At 38.0% G+C, this 17084-nt stretch overlaps 1 protein-coding gene across 10 annotated transcripts in view; it reads right to left on the bottom strand.

Annotated features, from left to right (window-relative positions):
- Nucleotides 1-17084, bottom strand: part of MBTD1 (mbt domain containing 1) — a 35568-nt gene that overhangs the window by 5850 nt on the left and 12634 nt on the right. For all 10 annotated transcript variants that reach the window (XR_002467778.2, XR_002467777.2, XM_021555268.2 and 7 more), the window contains 10 exons: nt 14494-14611; nt 13689-13823; nt 13149-13237; nt 11632-11866; nt 10387-10442; nt 10022-10126; nt 9073-9220; nt 6553-6635; nt 5394-5628; nt 4704-4781 (listed from right to left, as the gene is read on the bottom strand). Coding sequence is in view for 8 of the 10 variants with exons in the window: in XM_021555268.2 (XP_021410943.1) it covers nt 4704-4781; nt 5394-5628; nt 6553-6635; nt 9073-9220; nt 10022-10126; nt 10387-10442; nt 11632-11866; nt 13149-13237; nt 13689-13823; nt 14494-14611 (1282 nt within the window). In the remaining 2 variants the exon portion in view is untranslated. The remainder of the gene's footprint in view (nt 1-4703; nt 4782-5393; nt 5629-6552; nt 6636-9072; nt 9221-10021; nt 10127-10386; nt 10443-11631; nt 11867-13148; nt 13238-13688; nt 13824-14493; nt 14612-17084) is intronic.

Here is a 17084-nt window from a genome sequence, read left to right on the forward strand (position 1 = left end):
GAATTATGCTGAGGAATATGCACATAATTAATAATTGAGTTCTGGCCAATCTCAAACATGTTCTAAACTCATTAGATGGTACCAAGGTGATACCTCCTTCCAAGAGACTGAAAAGGTATGGTCTTGCTGGTTTCAATATAAACACAAACATATTTGGGCAATGACAAGGCTAACCACACCACAAACAAAATTAATTTTGTCCAGCCTTACCAAAACTCAGTGTTGAAAAGTTGCCCTCAATTAATCATAATCATCCCCTCAATTAATCACTGAGTAGCAGAAACCAAGGAACACGGGGGTTTCATAGGAACTGTGAGCTCTAATGACACAGAAATTCAGACTGTGTGTCTTTGCACTATAGAAATGCAATGCAGGTGCAGGTTTGGCACAAAAGAACAATTGTGCAGAAATAGATGTTCCAGAACACTCTCCTGTAAGCAAGGCTTCTCTTTGGCATTAAAGGCTCTGTTAAACATGGCATGTACATACCAGTAGGAACATGAAGTGAAACTAAAGAGGTCCTTGAGAAGTGTTGAGAGGTACACAAAATAAAAGTTTTCCTCAGGGCCTAAATGTGGGCTCCTTTTTCCCCAGTCTGTTGATGGATAACACATGGACAAGAGAAACTGTTCTGGATGTATTCCAGAGTCAGTAGAGAGTGCTGACAGGGCAGCCTGTGCAGACTAAGGCAAGCTTAAGGGAGTAATCAAGCAAATCTGAAGCTAAATCTGTCAACCTGGCAACTGTCCTGCAGGGAGAGCATCATCCAGCCTGTCTGACAGCTCCTATTGCCACAATATGTTTGCTAGCAATAATTTGCTTCATTATGTTGCCAGAGATATCAGGAAAAGGGAAGAGAAAAACTACCAGATCCTTGAAGTGAACTTGTATAATTCAAGATTGCATTATGTAAACTATACTTAAAGAAGTGCAAAATTTTAATCTACTTCAATATTGCCAATTAATTTTTAAGAGTTTTTCTCTGCTCACTCATACACAATTACACTGCTTCAAATATATTTTCTTAGTAATCCACAGAATTTCAAATAATCCACAGAATTTCAAATAACATATTCCAAAGATATTTCCCAAATAACTGCCTTTTTCTGATACAAAGACAAAAATAGCATATAGTTATTTTCTCTGCAAAGGATAATACACGATAATGACCTACTTACATCCAATATTCCCAGATCTACATTACCATTCAGTTTTACAGGGTGCATTTTTTGTATTTTAACAATCTGCAGAGCCCCTCAGGGATTCTCAGTAACCCACATCCTTCTTCCTCTGAAATTCTAAACCAGCTGCAACCCTCTGCTATGAGTAATTCAATGACATGGTGAATCAGTGAGAATGAAAAGCTCTCTAGCAGAAAAAAATTAAACCAACTAAAATTCATAGGAAAAAAAAAAGGGAAAAAAGAAAGATTGGATGAGTCAGCACATGACACCCTGGAGCACAGCTTCCCACTCTGCAGTGACACATTGCTGTGACCAGTTACCTGTCTGGAGGCTAGGATTGAACTCCTGGGTATTCCTGGGAGGCTGGAGGGCCTCGGGGGCTGTCTGTGCTGGAAGGGCTCAGTATGGAGGAGGAATCAACTCATCATCCCCAGAGAAGCTCCTCTGCACCTCACCTGCCATGGGTGGGCTGGACAAACTGACAGGTTTCTTCCCACTGGTTTATTCCTCTCTAAACATCAAGTCAAACTAAAATAAATGCTGGAGTTCAAGTGCATCAGGCAACTCTGACTGTGCACTGAGAAATGGCTCTGATTGATATTCACCCAGTCTCAAAAACTAGGGCCTGTGCAATGGCACCATTTAGTTATTATTGGGAGTATTGCTCTCAACAGCCACATTGTGGTCCCTGATTTCTAAAGGCTATAAGGTAGGACTACAAGAGCATTGCTTAATATCATGATCCACTTATTTCATGCTCTATCAATGAAATACAAATGCTGTGAGCTACTTCTGCTGCAGCTACACTGCACAGTCACATACATTCCTCTGCCTGGACACCCAAGATATCTTGGCTCACTTTCAGGCTGCAGTTGTTCAGTGTGTGTGCCTAAGAGACAGAAGGATGCTTCTGGGGAAATAATCCTCTCCAGACAAAGTTTAACACCTCTAAAAATACATGCTCTTAATTCCCTTAGAATGGTATTCCCCCCTGTTTACAGTCCCTTACAAGCACAAGTAACTATTTCAGTGTGTAGCAAAAAATCTTCTAAAATGACCCTGAATTATTAAACACCACATTTATGAAAAAGTGTTATTAAAACATTTCCCATACAAATTACCATGTTTCTCCCTTATCACCAAGATGCTCCCATTCTGTACTCAAGGCATGTTCTCTGTGGTATTGAGGGTACAGGATTTGTAACACAAATCAATGCTTTCAGCTACAACAAAACTGCAGCTGCTGATGTTTCAGTCCTATCAGCACTGTCAGATAGACAAACAAAAGCCCAGCCCTGAAAAGTTAACTGATTATGCATATTCTAAAGATATAAGAATATTTAAGCAAGCTGATAAGACAACTTTAGGATGAGCCTTATAGAGAGATTAATGAGGCAGAATAGTGTCTACAGAATCCCAACCTTGAAAATACAGAGGTCAGATTATCATTTCAGTAACCTTATTCTGATATACACACCCAAGAGGAAGCAGATAATACCAGCAAATATTGCATCTTCATTATTAATTAATTGTCTGGGCATGTGGGCAAGTTATCCTTCAAGAAGTCACCTGCACAGCCTTCTGAGCAGCAGGCACACAGCACAAAAGCATACTGACTGAAACAAACACTGTCAGAAAGGGAATTGGGGGAGATTCTCAAGTATCCCCAAAAACATTCCCAAGGTCTTTATGATGCAATCAGTTCTGCTTTGAACATGTGCACTCCCACTGCTCCCAGGAAGGAGGGGACACTGCAGCAGAAATCTGCATCATTACACACAGCAAATGACTCAGTGACATCCATGACATCCTGGGCTGTGTTGTGAGCAGATGAGAAAAATGGATGGAAATAACCTTGCCCTGCTAAAACGAACCTAACACAGTTTTTTGTTAATCATCTGTGGTGACTTTACAAGGTACCTAAAAACATCATGGCTGCATTGTATCATTTTGTGACTGAATTCCTTTACAAAATAACTTTCTATTTTATTTACAAGTGCTGAACAAGAAAAAGCTTCATAAGACATTTTTAGTGTTATTTCCTGTGACTCAGCACTTCCATTGCCATAACCTACTTAGGAAAAAACCTATACAGGAGGCAGCTGGCTCTAACTGTTCATGATGTCATTCTCTCATCTTCTGGTGATTAAGAGGATTTCTTAGTATTGAGCAAACAGTCCCAAACACAATCAGAAATTTTCTTTGCTACCACAGGCAACATTTACCTTAGGTTAGTAAGAAGTGAAGAACAAACTTCCCTAGACTGAATTTTCTAAAGCTATACTAAAGCTTCCTATGCCACTAAGTAAGATAAATTAATTTTCCAGGTTTGGGTTACTGTAAGACAGATAGCAGAGGCATAGGAAAGGGATAAGGTAAGAAGTATGATGGTCTAGAACAGCTTGCTAAACAATATCTGCTCAGACAGTGCAGAATTATCCAAAAACAAGTGTCTTACACAAAGGTAATTATCATTACCAGAGCTGAATTTCCCTATCTTAAAGCAACAGCACTCACAGCTTTCCCTGGATATTCTCAAATCAGTTTTCCAGTACCTGAATTCTATTTTAAAAATACTGCTGCAAAATTCTGAAAAGGATCTGGATTTTACTGTTTTTTCTCCTCCAACATGAGAAAGGAAAATCAGTGCAATGTTTGAGGCACTTAACAGGAGGTTCTAAGAACTTCCAAGACATCTGTTTTATCTGTGGCACTCACCAGCCAATTTCTTTTCATCCCCAAAGATCAACATAGCACAGGCTGTATTCTCAATGACTAGGGAAGAAGGTTTCAATTGGCCTTAATAGATCCATTCATAAACTCACCAGGAAAACAAGGTTTTAATTCCCCACATTAGTTTGATACAACAACAAAACACTATGGAAACAGGATTAAATTAAGCAAGCTAATTTTATATTTCAACAACTTGATTCCAAGGGAATGAATTACTGTGGAAAGTACCTGAACACTGCACATTCTTAAAAATGTCATTACTGTATTTTACTGTGACAGGAACAGCCACATACAGCAATGCTGTTTGTTTCTGAAAGTAATAATACAAAAGCTTAATTGACATTGATGCCTAAACCAAAAAATCTGGTAAATGAGTAGCTTTTTTGTTTCAAAGAGAAGCCAGTTAGATGCTAATTTAAATTTTCTACACCTCATTCCAGTAACTTGGCTCTTATTCCTTCATCTGTGTTGCAGAGAACTGTGTTGATACCCAAGTATTTTGTACAGCACAGTAAAACTACCAATACAATACACAGCCAATACATTATTTAACTAAAATTATGTCAGAATACAAAAATATTTTAACCATTGTCCATCTACAATTCATAGATTATTATAATTAGCAACATCTACCCTATCAAGAGTTATAAAAAAAATAGTTATTCTCAATGAAGAAGTTCCTTTTGTGGCATACTGCACCTTTAAGCATAAATAGAACAGGGACTTAGGTAGAGACCACAAACTTTAAAACATCAGGTAAAGTGCAAACACTATTTTGTCACCCACTTTTCTTATGTCCTTTGTACTGTTGTGATTTAGCTTTTTTCTTCTGTTTGGATGAACTTGACTGGCTATCTCTTGATGCTGCAAAAATGAAGAATTCAAAATTTATGCTTATTTAAAAAAAAAAAACACTTTAAAATGTGTCAAAGCTGCTACACAGTTACAGAATTTTTCCTTAGTGATTGAACAAAGAAAGAAATTTACTGTGGAAAACCAATTTGCATTAAACTACTTCACAAGAACTTGCTCATTACCCTCTTATTAAAAAACAGTTCTTGAAATGCATTTCATCAATTACTTTCACTTGATCTGACAGGACAAGTTGTGATGTAATAAATTAGATACAGCTTCTGCAGAGGCTGAGTTCCACCAAATTCAGGAGGTGAAACAGATGCACTGGCAGTCTTAAAGAAATATAAATTCTCAGTGAGCTCCTCCAGAGCTGACAAGAGTTTTTTTCCAGGCATCAAATCAGCATCTTCTGGCATTGAAAAACAGTAAAAAACTCAGACTAGTAAAGACTCAGAAGTACTTTAGAAGTCAAAGTGGGAAAGATTAGAACTGTGAATTAGAACTTCCAGGCATTAGGAAGAGTTTTTTCTATTTTTGTTGTGCCTGGGGACCTAAGTGGTAAAAATTAGGAAAATGAGCCCCCATTAAGTTCATTCTCACTATTGCCAAAGCAGAACTCACACTGGGGCGCTGGAGGCTGGAGCTGGTATCCAGTGAGCTGACACCATCCCACAGGATACAGATCTGGAGACTCACAGTCCACCCACTGATCATACTCATCCTCCCAGCCATCGAAGTGGATCCGCAGGAGCCGGTGAATGATGCGCGTCACCGTGGCCACGCACACCAGGCGAGGCTCCATCAGGTCCACGGCCTCCAGTTTCATGCCAACATGAAACCCATGGTTTGGAACTTCCTGGGGAAGCAAAGGCAGCAAACGTCAGTAAACAAGACATGTTCATCAAGATAGTTTAAGCACAGTGGTGAAACAGGGATTTCAATCCACTTCATATAGAAAAAAAATGTATAATTGATGAAGTTTCCTGCACCTCTGCATCTGCTCAACATTTCAGAGATACCAACTGTGGGAATCCAGGGCATCCCTCTGGCTGCCCTGGAAGGTCTGGGACCCTGGCAGGGGTCAGGAACCCCCCTGGACAGAGCCCCCAGAGACACTGGCTGTGATCTCTGGCCATGGAAAAGAGTTTTCAATCTTACAGGATGAATTACAAGCTCTGAGTGTTTGATATAAGTAATAATTAAGTGTGACATGGGTGCAAAACTAAAATGTTAGGATTCTAGCTAAGGGGTCCAAAGGGGACAAAATGGAGGAGACTGGGTGTGCCTTGTCCTTTTTCTCCTTCTTCATGCCCTCCATGTCTCACTGTGGTGTTGGCATTTTTCTGTTGGTTCAGGCTGGGGACACACTGTCCAACGTAGGTGACAGATATTGGCACGTTCTTGTAAATCCAGCCCAGGGAGTTTCTGGTATTTAATGTTTGTCACATCCCACTGAGGGCAGAGCCCCACACGCTGCCCTGCAGGACAGAGCTGGGCAGGGCAGCAGAACATGTGAGAGATAAACAGAATAAACAACCTGGAAACCAGCACAGACCAATTATGGCTTCTGCTTTGGCAGCGGGGCTGACAGACAGAGACTTTCTACAATCTTGGAATCAATACCACAGATTCCTACAACCAACTTTGTTTACTCAAATGGTTCTTATCTCTGAAAGTTTTTGCTTTTCAAAACCGTATTTAACAAATGGGTCCATCCCATGCACTATGCAAAAATGTAAAGAAAATACTAATTCCATAGAAACATGCATGATTTCATTACCTTATTGAAGAGCTTTACTGGTGCTGCTATTGAGTCAGTTTCCCTGAGGTAGTCAAACCATTTAAAAGGGAGTTTTGCATAACCTGTGAATTTTAAACAACATTTTCATTCATCAACTGCAAACTTCATGTGTACTAACAACAGCAAAAATAGCACACTGGGAGTGTGTTACAGCTAAAAAACCAACAAAAGTCAAACATCAGTAGCAGAAACTTCCACTCTCTGAGCTTTGATCTAAGGGACAAAAAGCCACCTCAACATAGCCCATTTGCAACTAACAAGAAGAATGAAGCACTGGGTATCATAAAAGATATCATTTAAGTTAAGATTAATCACTTAAACTGGAAGTTTTTTGTCCACGCAGATTCTTATGTCTACAAATGCCCTACACAAATGACCCAGAACAGATCACAGAATTGAGAACATCCAGTTTCTTCCCTGTGGGGAAATAGCTCCACTATTGAAACACTTAAATTGTCAGGAACAGAATGGAAAGAATAAACATGGATATTTTAAAAGTTTAATAAGGGTAAAAATAGCAGTAATACGTAATATGGAAAATTAGAAGATTTTTTAAAAGCTATTATAAAGGGAAGAAAATAATCTCTCAAAAAGATATGTAGCTGCTACTGAATATGCATAAAACACAGGAATATCTTTTCCTTTGAGCAACTATAACAACTTAACTAATAATTAAACTAATAATTCTCTAATTCTAGCTGGAGAAACAATAGCCTGGAGGATTTCTGTGCAGCAGTGTGCAGTGATGGACATCCTGAAAATCTGCAGTGCACTGGGCATAGTGTGGGAGCTACAGGAGAGGTCTGGATCTCATCTCTGTGGGGGCAGAGGGCTGCCACTCTCAGTACCCACAGCCCAAAAATTCAATCCCATCTCTCAAAATGCCTAAGCATCTTCATCTTCTACTGATTACAGCATGGGATGAAGAAGTCTGGGAGGAAAAAGCTTTGCAAAGTCCAATGATTTCATAGAAACTGAAGTTATCCACAATACTAAATGCAACTTGAATAAGAGTGCTCACACTGGCTATGGAATATCTCCATGAACAGATGCAGCTGCAGTTAATTAATAATGGCAATACTGTATCAGTTCTGCATATTAATGATTTTCTTCTCAATGCAACATTCCTCTGCTACACTAATATATTTGTACTCAAGTTCATCACACACAGGAAATGTGCATGTGGGCCTTGTCAGACCAGGCAGAATTAAGAGGCTGTCCATTTTCCAGCCCATAATTTGGAAAGCAAAGTACCCTCCTTGTTAGAGCTAAGGAGCTTTGATCACTTTGGTCCTATTAAAATTGCTAATGTGCATTATGTTCTGTATTTTACTGCTAGTAATTTATCTTCCAAATAACTTTTAGATTATTGCACGTGTGATTTATAATCACCTCTCACTGATAACACAGGACTTAGGAAAAACTGCAATAAAAGTGAAAATGTACATGGAGGTAAAGAATTAGGTTGCCATGATACAAGAAACACTCTAAGTATCACAAATGTGCTAACAACAAAATCCACATTCTGAAAGTAGTGTTTCAGGAGTGAAACCAAAAGGCAAGTTTTTCTCCTATTCTGTCTCATCAGTTCCATATATGTGATTGATATGTATTGATATACAAGCATTTTCTCCATAAAAACTTTCATAGCAAGAGTCTGCACCTCAGATTTTTGAGGGATGCTGGTGCCCATGAATTTCTAGACAATAAATTCACTAAATGAGTTGACTGAAAAGTAAAACTAAATCTGCATGACTGCACTTTCCACACACTCTAGGGTGACAGAGTTGTCACTGTACCACAACAAAAATGGTATGAAATTATTTTCTTCATGCTGCATTACACTGTAGTTATTACCTAGAAAAATAATTCATTAAATACAAGTAGAAGTCTGTAAGAATGAGAATGGAGGGAAAAGGCCATAGAAAATCATTGACATCTGCTGTTATACAGCGATGATCCTCTTAAAATGTGCCAGACCAAGGCAAAAAAATGGGAAAAGGGAGGCAAAGTCTTCTGTAGGCACATGTGCTTATGAACAGACAGCTTTTCCTCACAGAGGGGTTTATTTACTGTACAGTCCTGAAGTTCAAGTTTGTATATAGCCTTCCAAAAAATGACTGGTGTAGTTGTGAATTAGCCAGAGATTCTTTAGTGTTCATTAATTGTTTTTGTGGCCAGGACTTCCCAACCAGTGACACTTTCTGAAGAGCCCTTTTAGTGACTTCCACATTTTCCATTGACTTAGTGGAATCCTCAATTTCTGACAGCAAATGCAAATTATTTCAGCCAATAAACAATCTAACTTTTACTAAATGAAAAGTTGGTGACATCTGGTTTAGATTACTTCAAAGTAAAGCTGTTGTATTTGTTTCAGACTTAAGAAAGTCCTAAGAAGTGACCTGAATTTTATAGGCTGAGTTAAGAAACAAAGCATATGGAACATACAGTATCACTGAGTAGTATTCACAATAAAAGGTGTCAGAATGCTACCTGTACCTCTGGGTGGAGTTAGTTCAATCATGTTAATTTCACAGAAACCAACAGGGAAAATAGAAGGGGAAGTGGCATGGTAACAAAACCAATCAGACCCATCTGCTGCTTCTGAGCCATCAATCCCAATCATAAGATAGCCATCTGCTAACACCTTGGTAAAGAGAAACAAAATTTCACATTAAATACCTTCAGCTGGGTGAGAAAGCTAGAAAGAAAGCATGCCATGTTTCAAGAGTGAAAGCAACTCAGTAATAATGGAAGGACACTTAGAAGGACATTAAATTATAACAAAAACCCTCCAAATCATACCTGTCCCTAAGACTGAATGCAACTGTTATATGTACCTTTGATAACTGCAGAGTTATGAGATCAACATTTCCTTTTTCTGATCTCTAGTTTACTTTTCTTGTGAACATCAGCTGTACTTCTAAAGTTTTATAACTCAGTCTATTCTCCAGCTGGCAAGGATATTCAGTATACCATTACTCAAAATCATAACAAATCTCCTCACTGGAAATGTTAAACAATTCAGCTAAGCTGGTTTTTACAGTTTCTCTTTTAAATCAGATTTCACATGGATTGGCTCCCTTTCAATCAAACTAAAAAAGGACAGCCTTAAAATATCTTCATAGACTTCTGCAAGTCAACAAAATAAGGTCTAGTTTTGAACAGTTGCAAAACACTTGGTACAATTAACAGAATATTTTCCTGCAAATTCCTCTCAAAAATACATTCTCATTAAAGGTAAGGCTGAATTTCCAGAGATTAAAGTCAAATTTACATGAGCACATTTTCATAGAAGTTGTATATAAACAATTTACAGATATACCCCATTCACTGTGTGAATGAGCTCTCCTAATTTTGGTTTTGAGCTTCTTGTTTCATGCCTGAATAAAGGTTAGGGGAAAAGGATTACTCTTTGCCTCCCCAAAATGCACATTTGCTTTCTTACCTTTCTGATAGTTGCCACACATATTGCTGAAAGGTTTAGGGGGTCTATAGCTTCCAATTTCATTCCTTCTTTAAACCACTCTCCAGCTGCATCAACCTCTTTTACCTAAAGAATCACAGAACAGCAGCAAAAACAAAGAATTTAATGAGTCAGGAACAAAACATACCCCCACACTGCCAAAGCAGCAGACTGAAATATCTGTTCTACCATCTCTGCTTATATCAAGGAGGTCAGATTGGAAAACACAAGCAGAAATACTTGGGCTGGGCCAGGATGTAAATAGAGTTTCAGGTCTGGTTTACACACAGCAGGAACTAAAGGTCCTCAATCAACTCTCCAAAGAGTGTTCTAGATATTCAACTCACCTTCATAAATAAGTGTGGGGGTGCATCAAAATGTCCATCCTGTTTCTTTGTAATATCTACAAAGAATAATAATAATACTATAATATTGTTCAGAAGTTTTGTTCACAGAGCACACAATGTTTTTCTGAATATCTTAACCAACAGCACACAATCACTGGTGTGGGAGGCCCACAGTTTATTAGTAACACTACCACGAAAATCAGGAGGACATAATCCTTCCATTTTCCTTGCTGACTTCAACCTGAGCTGCCTCTATATATCAAACATAATTTATGAGAAAAAAACAATATCCAGTATTTACAAGACCATTTGATTATGTCACAAAATTGGTGGAAGTATTACATTGAAGCTTTTGCAAAAAACTGGCAGTTAAACTACTTTGCACTATCTATGACAGAAAATTACATTTTTATATAATTACATATAATCACTTTATATATATGTCTCTCTATATCTATCTGTTTATAAATTATTTCAGAGAAAGTTGAAGCATCAGGAAAACAGAAGGCATTTCCCTGAAGGGAAACCTTGTGGAATGCTTTACAGAAATTCTGTCTCTGACAAGGGATACCAACTCAAAGGAACACAGAAATAATGAAAAACCCAGACTTTTTTTTTGTTTAGAAGCCTTAACTATTTCAAATTACAATTGCTTTTGTATTTTAGGTAGCAAAGGCCTTAATTGTGTCCCTTCTATCACATTGTCATTTCACTTTCCCAGCCCATTCCCTAATGCCTTCTAAATCATATAAATATGACAAAATGAAGTATTAGACCATCTTTAAAATTGTCAGTAAATAGAAACTCTGTATCTACTGGGATACTTGTCCATGTTGTATTGTACAATGAAGAAGACAGATGTGAAGAAACCAGGAGTTTGTGGAGTAGGGCTGTAATTCCAGGTATCAGCATGAAAAGTGAAGTTTACTGAAGTTTACCAAGCTTGAATTGTGCATTAAAGGTTTTTATGCCTACAGTTTGCTGGCCTCTGTTTATCATTGAATCTTCTAAACACTAGAAATCCACTTAAAGGTTATTGTGGCTTTTCCACTGCTGTATAATATGTTATTTATATTTTTAACTGAGTGTCATAAAATTGGTAAAACTCCTGGGCTACATTACATAACATTTTCAAGAATTATATTCAAGGTAGTTTGATGAATTGTATATAGCAACAGAACTGCTTAAGCTACACTCCTCTCAGCCCACACTGGCTACAAAACTTCTAACCCAACCCAAACTTACCAGATCTTTTGAACCTGTGTCCTATACTGCGAGACCAGCCAATATGATGAATGAGTGGGCTGTACATATGGCACCAGAAGTCATCAGTTTTGTCCTCACTCTCTTCATACACCAACCTCAGGCGGCCCCCAACAACGCTGTCCACCACCGCCACCCTCGTCCGGCACAGATGCGTCTTGTCCACTACTTCCACCCTCATGGAGGTTTTGAACGGGTACTGCATACTCTCAGACACCTTGAAACAACACAAAACACACATTCTGTAAGAATAATATCCTCTGGTTTTCCATTTCCTGTCTTTTAAAGCACAGTATTGATGCACTTGTCAGTTAACTGAAGGACTCGTTAACCAATCTGGAGAAATGACGCAAATTATTTGTCTTCGATTTCATTGTAACAAAATATTTCAGAAAATTAAGAACACATCCTAAAATGCTTTAATTTTTTCAAGGTCATCCCTTAAGATGAGATACAATTCTCACATAAATTCAAGGAACTTTCCATTGACATAATGAATGTTCGTTCAGTTGTTAACAATGGGTGAAGTTACCTTGAGAAACAACTTTAACCAGAAAAACCTCAAGATCTTTTGTTCTTACTTTGTCATCCACTCAAAATACAACATTTTAAAAACAGGACTAAATGCTTCATTTTAAGGCATGGAAAATAAACCTTCAACATAATTAAAACTGGCCATTTACAAAAGTATTTCTTCAAAATACACAAAAAAAAGGAAACAGATGTTAACCTGCTTTGTGAAAACAGACTGTATTTAAAAATCGGCATCTGTCACTTGCTAACTTCATGACAAACTCTCCAAAGGACTGATATTTTGCCAATTTAATTTGGCTTCTAACTGAGCCAATTTTAAAATAAAAATCAACAACTGCAGAAAGGCATTTTGGTTGGTTTTAAAACATTACATGCAGTGTAAAACAACAAATTAAGTCCCATATTTCTACTAAGAACTATATACACCATCATCTCACAGTATTGGCAAGTAAATTTCCAGCACACCATACAGCAGCTGCCACACCTGAAGACGTGACCAAGACAGAAAGAAACCTAGTCCAGAGCAGGAAAAGATTTAAAAGTATGCTCTTCATTCCTTCTACATCCATGCTATATTAACATATTCTGTTCAGTTTCTTGAAATAGTTCATTAAAAAAAAAATCCTGAATTAGAAAAATCAGTTTTCAGTTTTCTTAAATAACACACTCATAAGCGCTTCTGGGTTTTCTGTAGATTTTTTAAGTGGGGTATTTTAAAATCAAAATAGACCAACTAGTTTTTACAGAGAGCTATTCTTTCTAGAGCAAACAGTTTATCAAATACATACTGACAAGTGTGGACATAACTGGAGAAAGGATTCCAAAGAAAACTGTACCTAAGGGAAGAAATTACTGTACCTCCTTCATTGCAAGAGGAGCTAATGTGCAACTGCAAAATATTTCAGTTCTTCACACTGTACTGCAGTTTTCCTTGCAGAACATCATTGATACTGGATCAGCCTTACCTTCTGAGAAAAGTCAGGAGGAAGTGTTTTGGCACCAGTAAGTCGTTTCACTAGAAAAGCTTTCCAGTTTGTGTATTTGTGCTGGATGGCTGTTGCAAATGAAGGGGAAAAAAATAAGCCACTAGTTTTTAATTGCGCCTGGTAGAGACAATATTAGAGTCTGGAATATGTAATGAAGAAATCCCAGATTACTATTAAAAGGCCTAGATTACAATAGTGACAAAAAGGCTCTTAAGAGAATGAATGCTATCCGAGATTAAGTTTATGGGCCAGGGTAAACAACTTAATAACAAAGTATAAATAAAATCAGTGCATGTTCCCATCACTGATTAGCAAACTGCTGCCACACCGATGTTAAAAGCTTTGAGTCACATCAGATGGGCTGCTCCAAGAAATATGGCATCAGTCAAAAGTTAAAATTATTAATTCATAGCTGTTGAAAGAGTTATGGTAAAAGAATATTTTGATATCTGGACAATTAGCAAATTTAGTTTAATAAAGAGACTTTGAAATCAGTCAGTAAGACTGCTATTTACATACTTCGAGGAGGAACTAAGGGCTTCCCACTGGTTGCACACCAACCAACTGGGTGAATGTCAGACCCACAAACGTTGCACCAGAAGTCAAGACTTGAATCATTTTCAAAGCCTTCATATCTCAGCAGAGCATTGTAGCCTGAAAGAGAGCATTTAAAAAAAATACAATAATGAAACAAGATTATAAAATACATATGAATATTTCCTGACCAATCATCATGTACATTACATTGGTTTTCTAAATGTAATTTTTAATAGCAAGGCTTTTATAGCAAGGTTATTTTTTGGATGCTACTAATGCACAGAATTGATTACTTTGATAAATGTGCATGTATTATCCTGTAAGTAAATTTAAATAAGACTAAAATCCTTGAACTATAAAGCTTTAGAAGTTGCACAAAAGAGCCAAAATGAATTACGCACAGTATCTGCTTTTTCATATCTTAGAATTAATTACGCACAGTATCTGCTTTTTCATATCTTAGATCTGTAATCTTGAATTTCTAACTTTTTACCCAGAAAAGTAATTTGTATAATGAGGCTTCCTGACAGCTCTTATACCATGTCTCCTTTCTGCTCTGCTCTGCTCTTACTGCACTCTGAGGCAATACTAAAAAAACCAAACCAAGGAGAGACATTCTCAAGCATCACAGTAGAACAGTGACAGCACTACAATGTATAACCCACAGACACAGCTCTGCCAACCTGACCAGTGTCAACATTACTCTCACCACGTGATCACTGACTAAAGTACTTGATCTCTTCACACAGTTCTTTTGATTATTTAATTGCAACTAAAACACATTTACCTGCTAATTTTACAATTCCAGCTATCCAGAAGACTTTGGTAGGTAGGCTGCAGTCAGAGTTTGGAACCTCCACTCGCACTCCTTCTGCAATATCACCCCAGCAAGTCCCCATAGGTGCCTGTCAAGGTTGGGGTTAAAAAGTCATCAGCTCACCATGTGAAAATATTAATTTTCTGTTATCTCAGTGTGCTGCAAGCAACTTAAAAAGACAAAACATTCAATATACATATAACAAATACATGGTTAGAAACCACTGTTTCTATGAGAACCTACTTTTGTTTTGATTTGACAACTATGCATAATTCTGTAACTGTATCCAATTATTCCTGTGTATTTACTGAAAAAAACCCATAGTATTCCAAGTTTAAATAGCAGTTGAGCACAAACTGTACATTCTCAAAGGTCAGTTTTATTCTATGATGTTTCAATTAGGAAGAAACTACTGACGTTAGTAAGAATGGTGGAAATTGCTATGCAATTCTACTTGCAAGAAAATCATGGTACCTATAAGCACAGACATCAAAACCATTAAATTCTGCAAGTCATGCATGCTGCTGGAAGAACACCTAAAAATTATTTCTTTAATATATTCTGATGATTTATTATGGTGGGGTTTATCACCCACTGTTCACCTCCTCTCAGAGGAACAGGCTTTCACATCACCTGCAAGTGATCACTCCGTGGAGCAGACAAAAAGAACAGAAGGCTCTGAGTGGCACCTTTTTAATGAACACCAGAAGGAAAGGCACAGCAAGATCCCTTACATTGTGAGGAATATGTTAGGAACAAGAAGAAATATCCACCTGATGAACTTGTAAGGGTTTGCAGAAGCTGGTGATAGAAATCACATTTAGTTTGCTATCTCCACAAGAACATTTTGTTGAACAGAGCATAACGAAATGTCAATCAAAGATGGTATTGTAGATAAGAGAAATGCACAGTGCTGAAGAACCTAAATTCTTAACAGTAAGTCAACACAAGTTATAATGTTAACAAGCTAGAAAATTTCTCAGTCTGCATTAAACTTGAGACTACCCAGGAGAGAGAGATTCATATTTTGGGTGTTTTATAACAACAGCCACAAAAATTCTGAGAAAAATTAATTCTTATCTGGGACTGATAGGAGGGATCCCCTGGCTCTGCACTGTCTCATTCACAAAACTCTTGGTGACCCCAGAGAACTGAATCACTCGGTGGGAATAGCCTCTAACTGCATAGAAGCTACAAGTGAAGATTAATCAATCTGGATTAATCCTGAATGACTGAAAATGACAACACTGGAATTTTGCTGGCAATCAGCAATTGCCATTAGCAGCACTAGAAGCTGAATTTATCTTAAAAAAAGGAAACCCTTCACTAGTTGAAGCATTTGAGGTTATACAAAACTTAAAACTAATTTCAACTCTTAAAGGAAATGTAGGCATGCCAGTTTCTATTCTTGAAGCCTGGTCTCTTCATGTTCTGCTATGTCCCATCTACACCAGTCTAGACCACAGAGCTCTCTTCTGCCAACTGCAGCCAGAGAAAAATCCAACTGAAAAGATGATGGCTTATTTTCACAAACAAAATAGGCAGCTACAACTTAAGTCCCATCCTGTGATCACTACCCTCCCTAAACTGACACGTGTAGGTTTTTGAATTGAATTGAGGAAATAAACTTTTCAAACCGTGCATTTTAGCAAATCTTGTTGCCTGTAAAGAAAGATGAGGCCAAACAATCAAAAATAACAGTGCTGACTAATTTCATAATCCAGCTGCACTGAAGTGAAGTACATTTTATTGCCTGCTCATCTATTCAGTTGATTTGGAGAGAACAGTATATCAAAACACTTCTCCTGACATCAACCTATAATGGAAATTTCATTTCCAGAGCGTGGATTGGTATAGACGGAAATAGCAGAAAGTTAAATTTGTCCTTGTCTGTGAAAACATTGGTTCTGCTAGTTCTCCTACACCAATCCATATGGCTCACCCTTTCAAAAAGGAAGCCATCCTGTGCAGCATCACTGCTGAAATGTCAGACAATGACACTGTCCTGAGGGATGGTTTACAGCACACCTGCTACACTGTACTGTCTTAGTCTCCTTCACTCATTAGGGACATTCCTGAAACAGGAAGACCTGGATAACCCAGGGCTGTGACAGCCATCTTCCTTCATCTCTCCTCTGTCTCATCTGATAAATCAATGTTCAAAGAGTGCTTTTAAAAACTCCAAATGCACTAGAGAAGTGTTAAGTCTTACTTATCTGCTGGCTGGAAGGTGACTGCAGTCTGGATTGGCATAGTGTGAACTAGCAGAACCATCATTTACAGGTAAGAACAAATTTACCTTTCAGACTCATGACGAAGAGATCCACTTCACATCACTCCCAAACAAGGAAGAGCTGGTTCCTGGCTTCCTGCTCCGGGACATGACCTGGGAGGGCTCTATCTGTGAGCACCAAGGGCCTTCTCTGCAAGGTAAGGTGCAGTCAGGAAGGGCCTGTTTGACAGGAGCACCTAAAGGCCAAGTATTCCACATATGCACCTGAATAAAGAGCTCACATGGCTTAAATAAGTGGCTTCTAGAAGTTTTGGATGGCATCAACACT

Source organism: Lonchura striata, chromosome 19 (genome assembly GCF_046129695.1).
Source record: "Lonchura striata isolate bLonStr1 chromosome 19, bLonStr1.mat, whole genome shotgun sequence".
Taxonomy (NCBI): domain Eukaryota; kingdom Metazoa; phylum Chordata; class Aves; order Passeriformes; family Estrildidae; genus Lonchura; species Lonchura striata.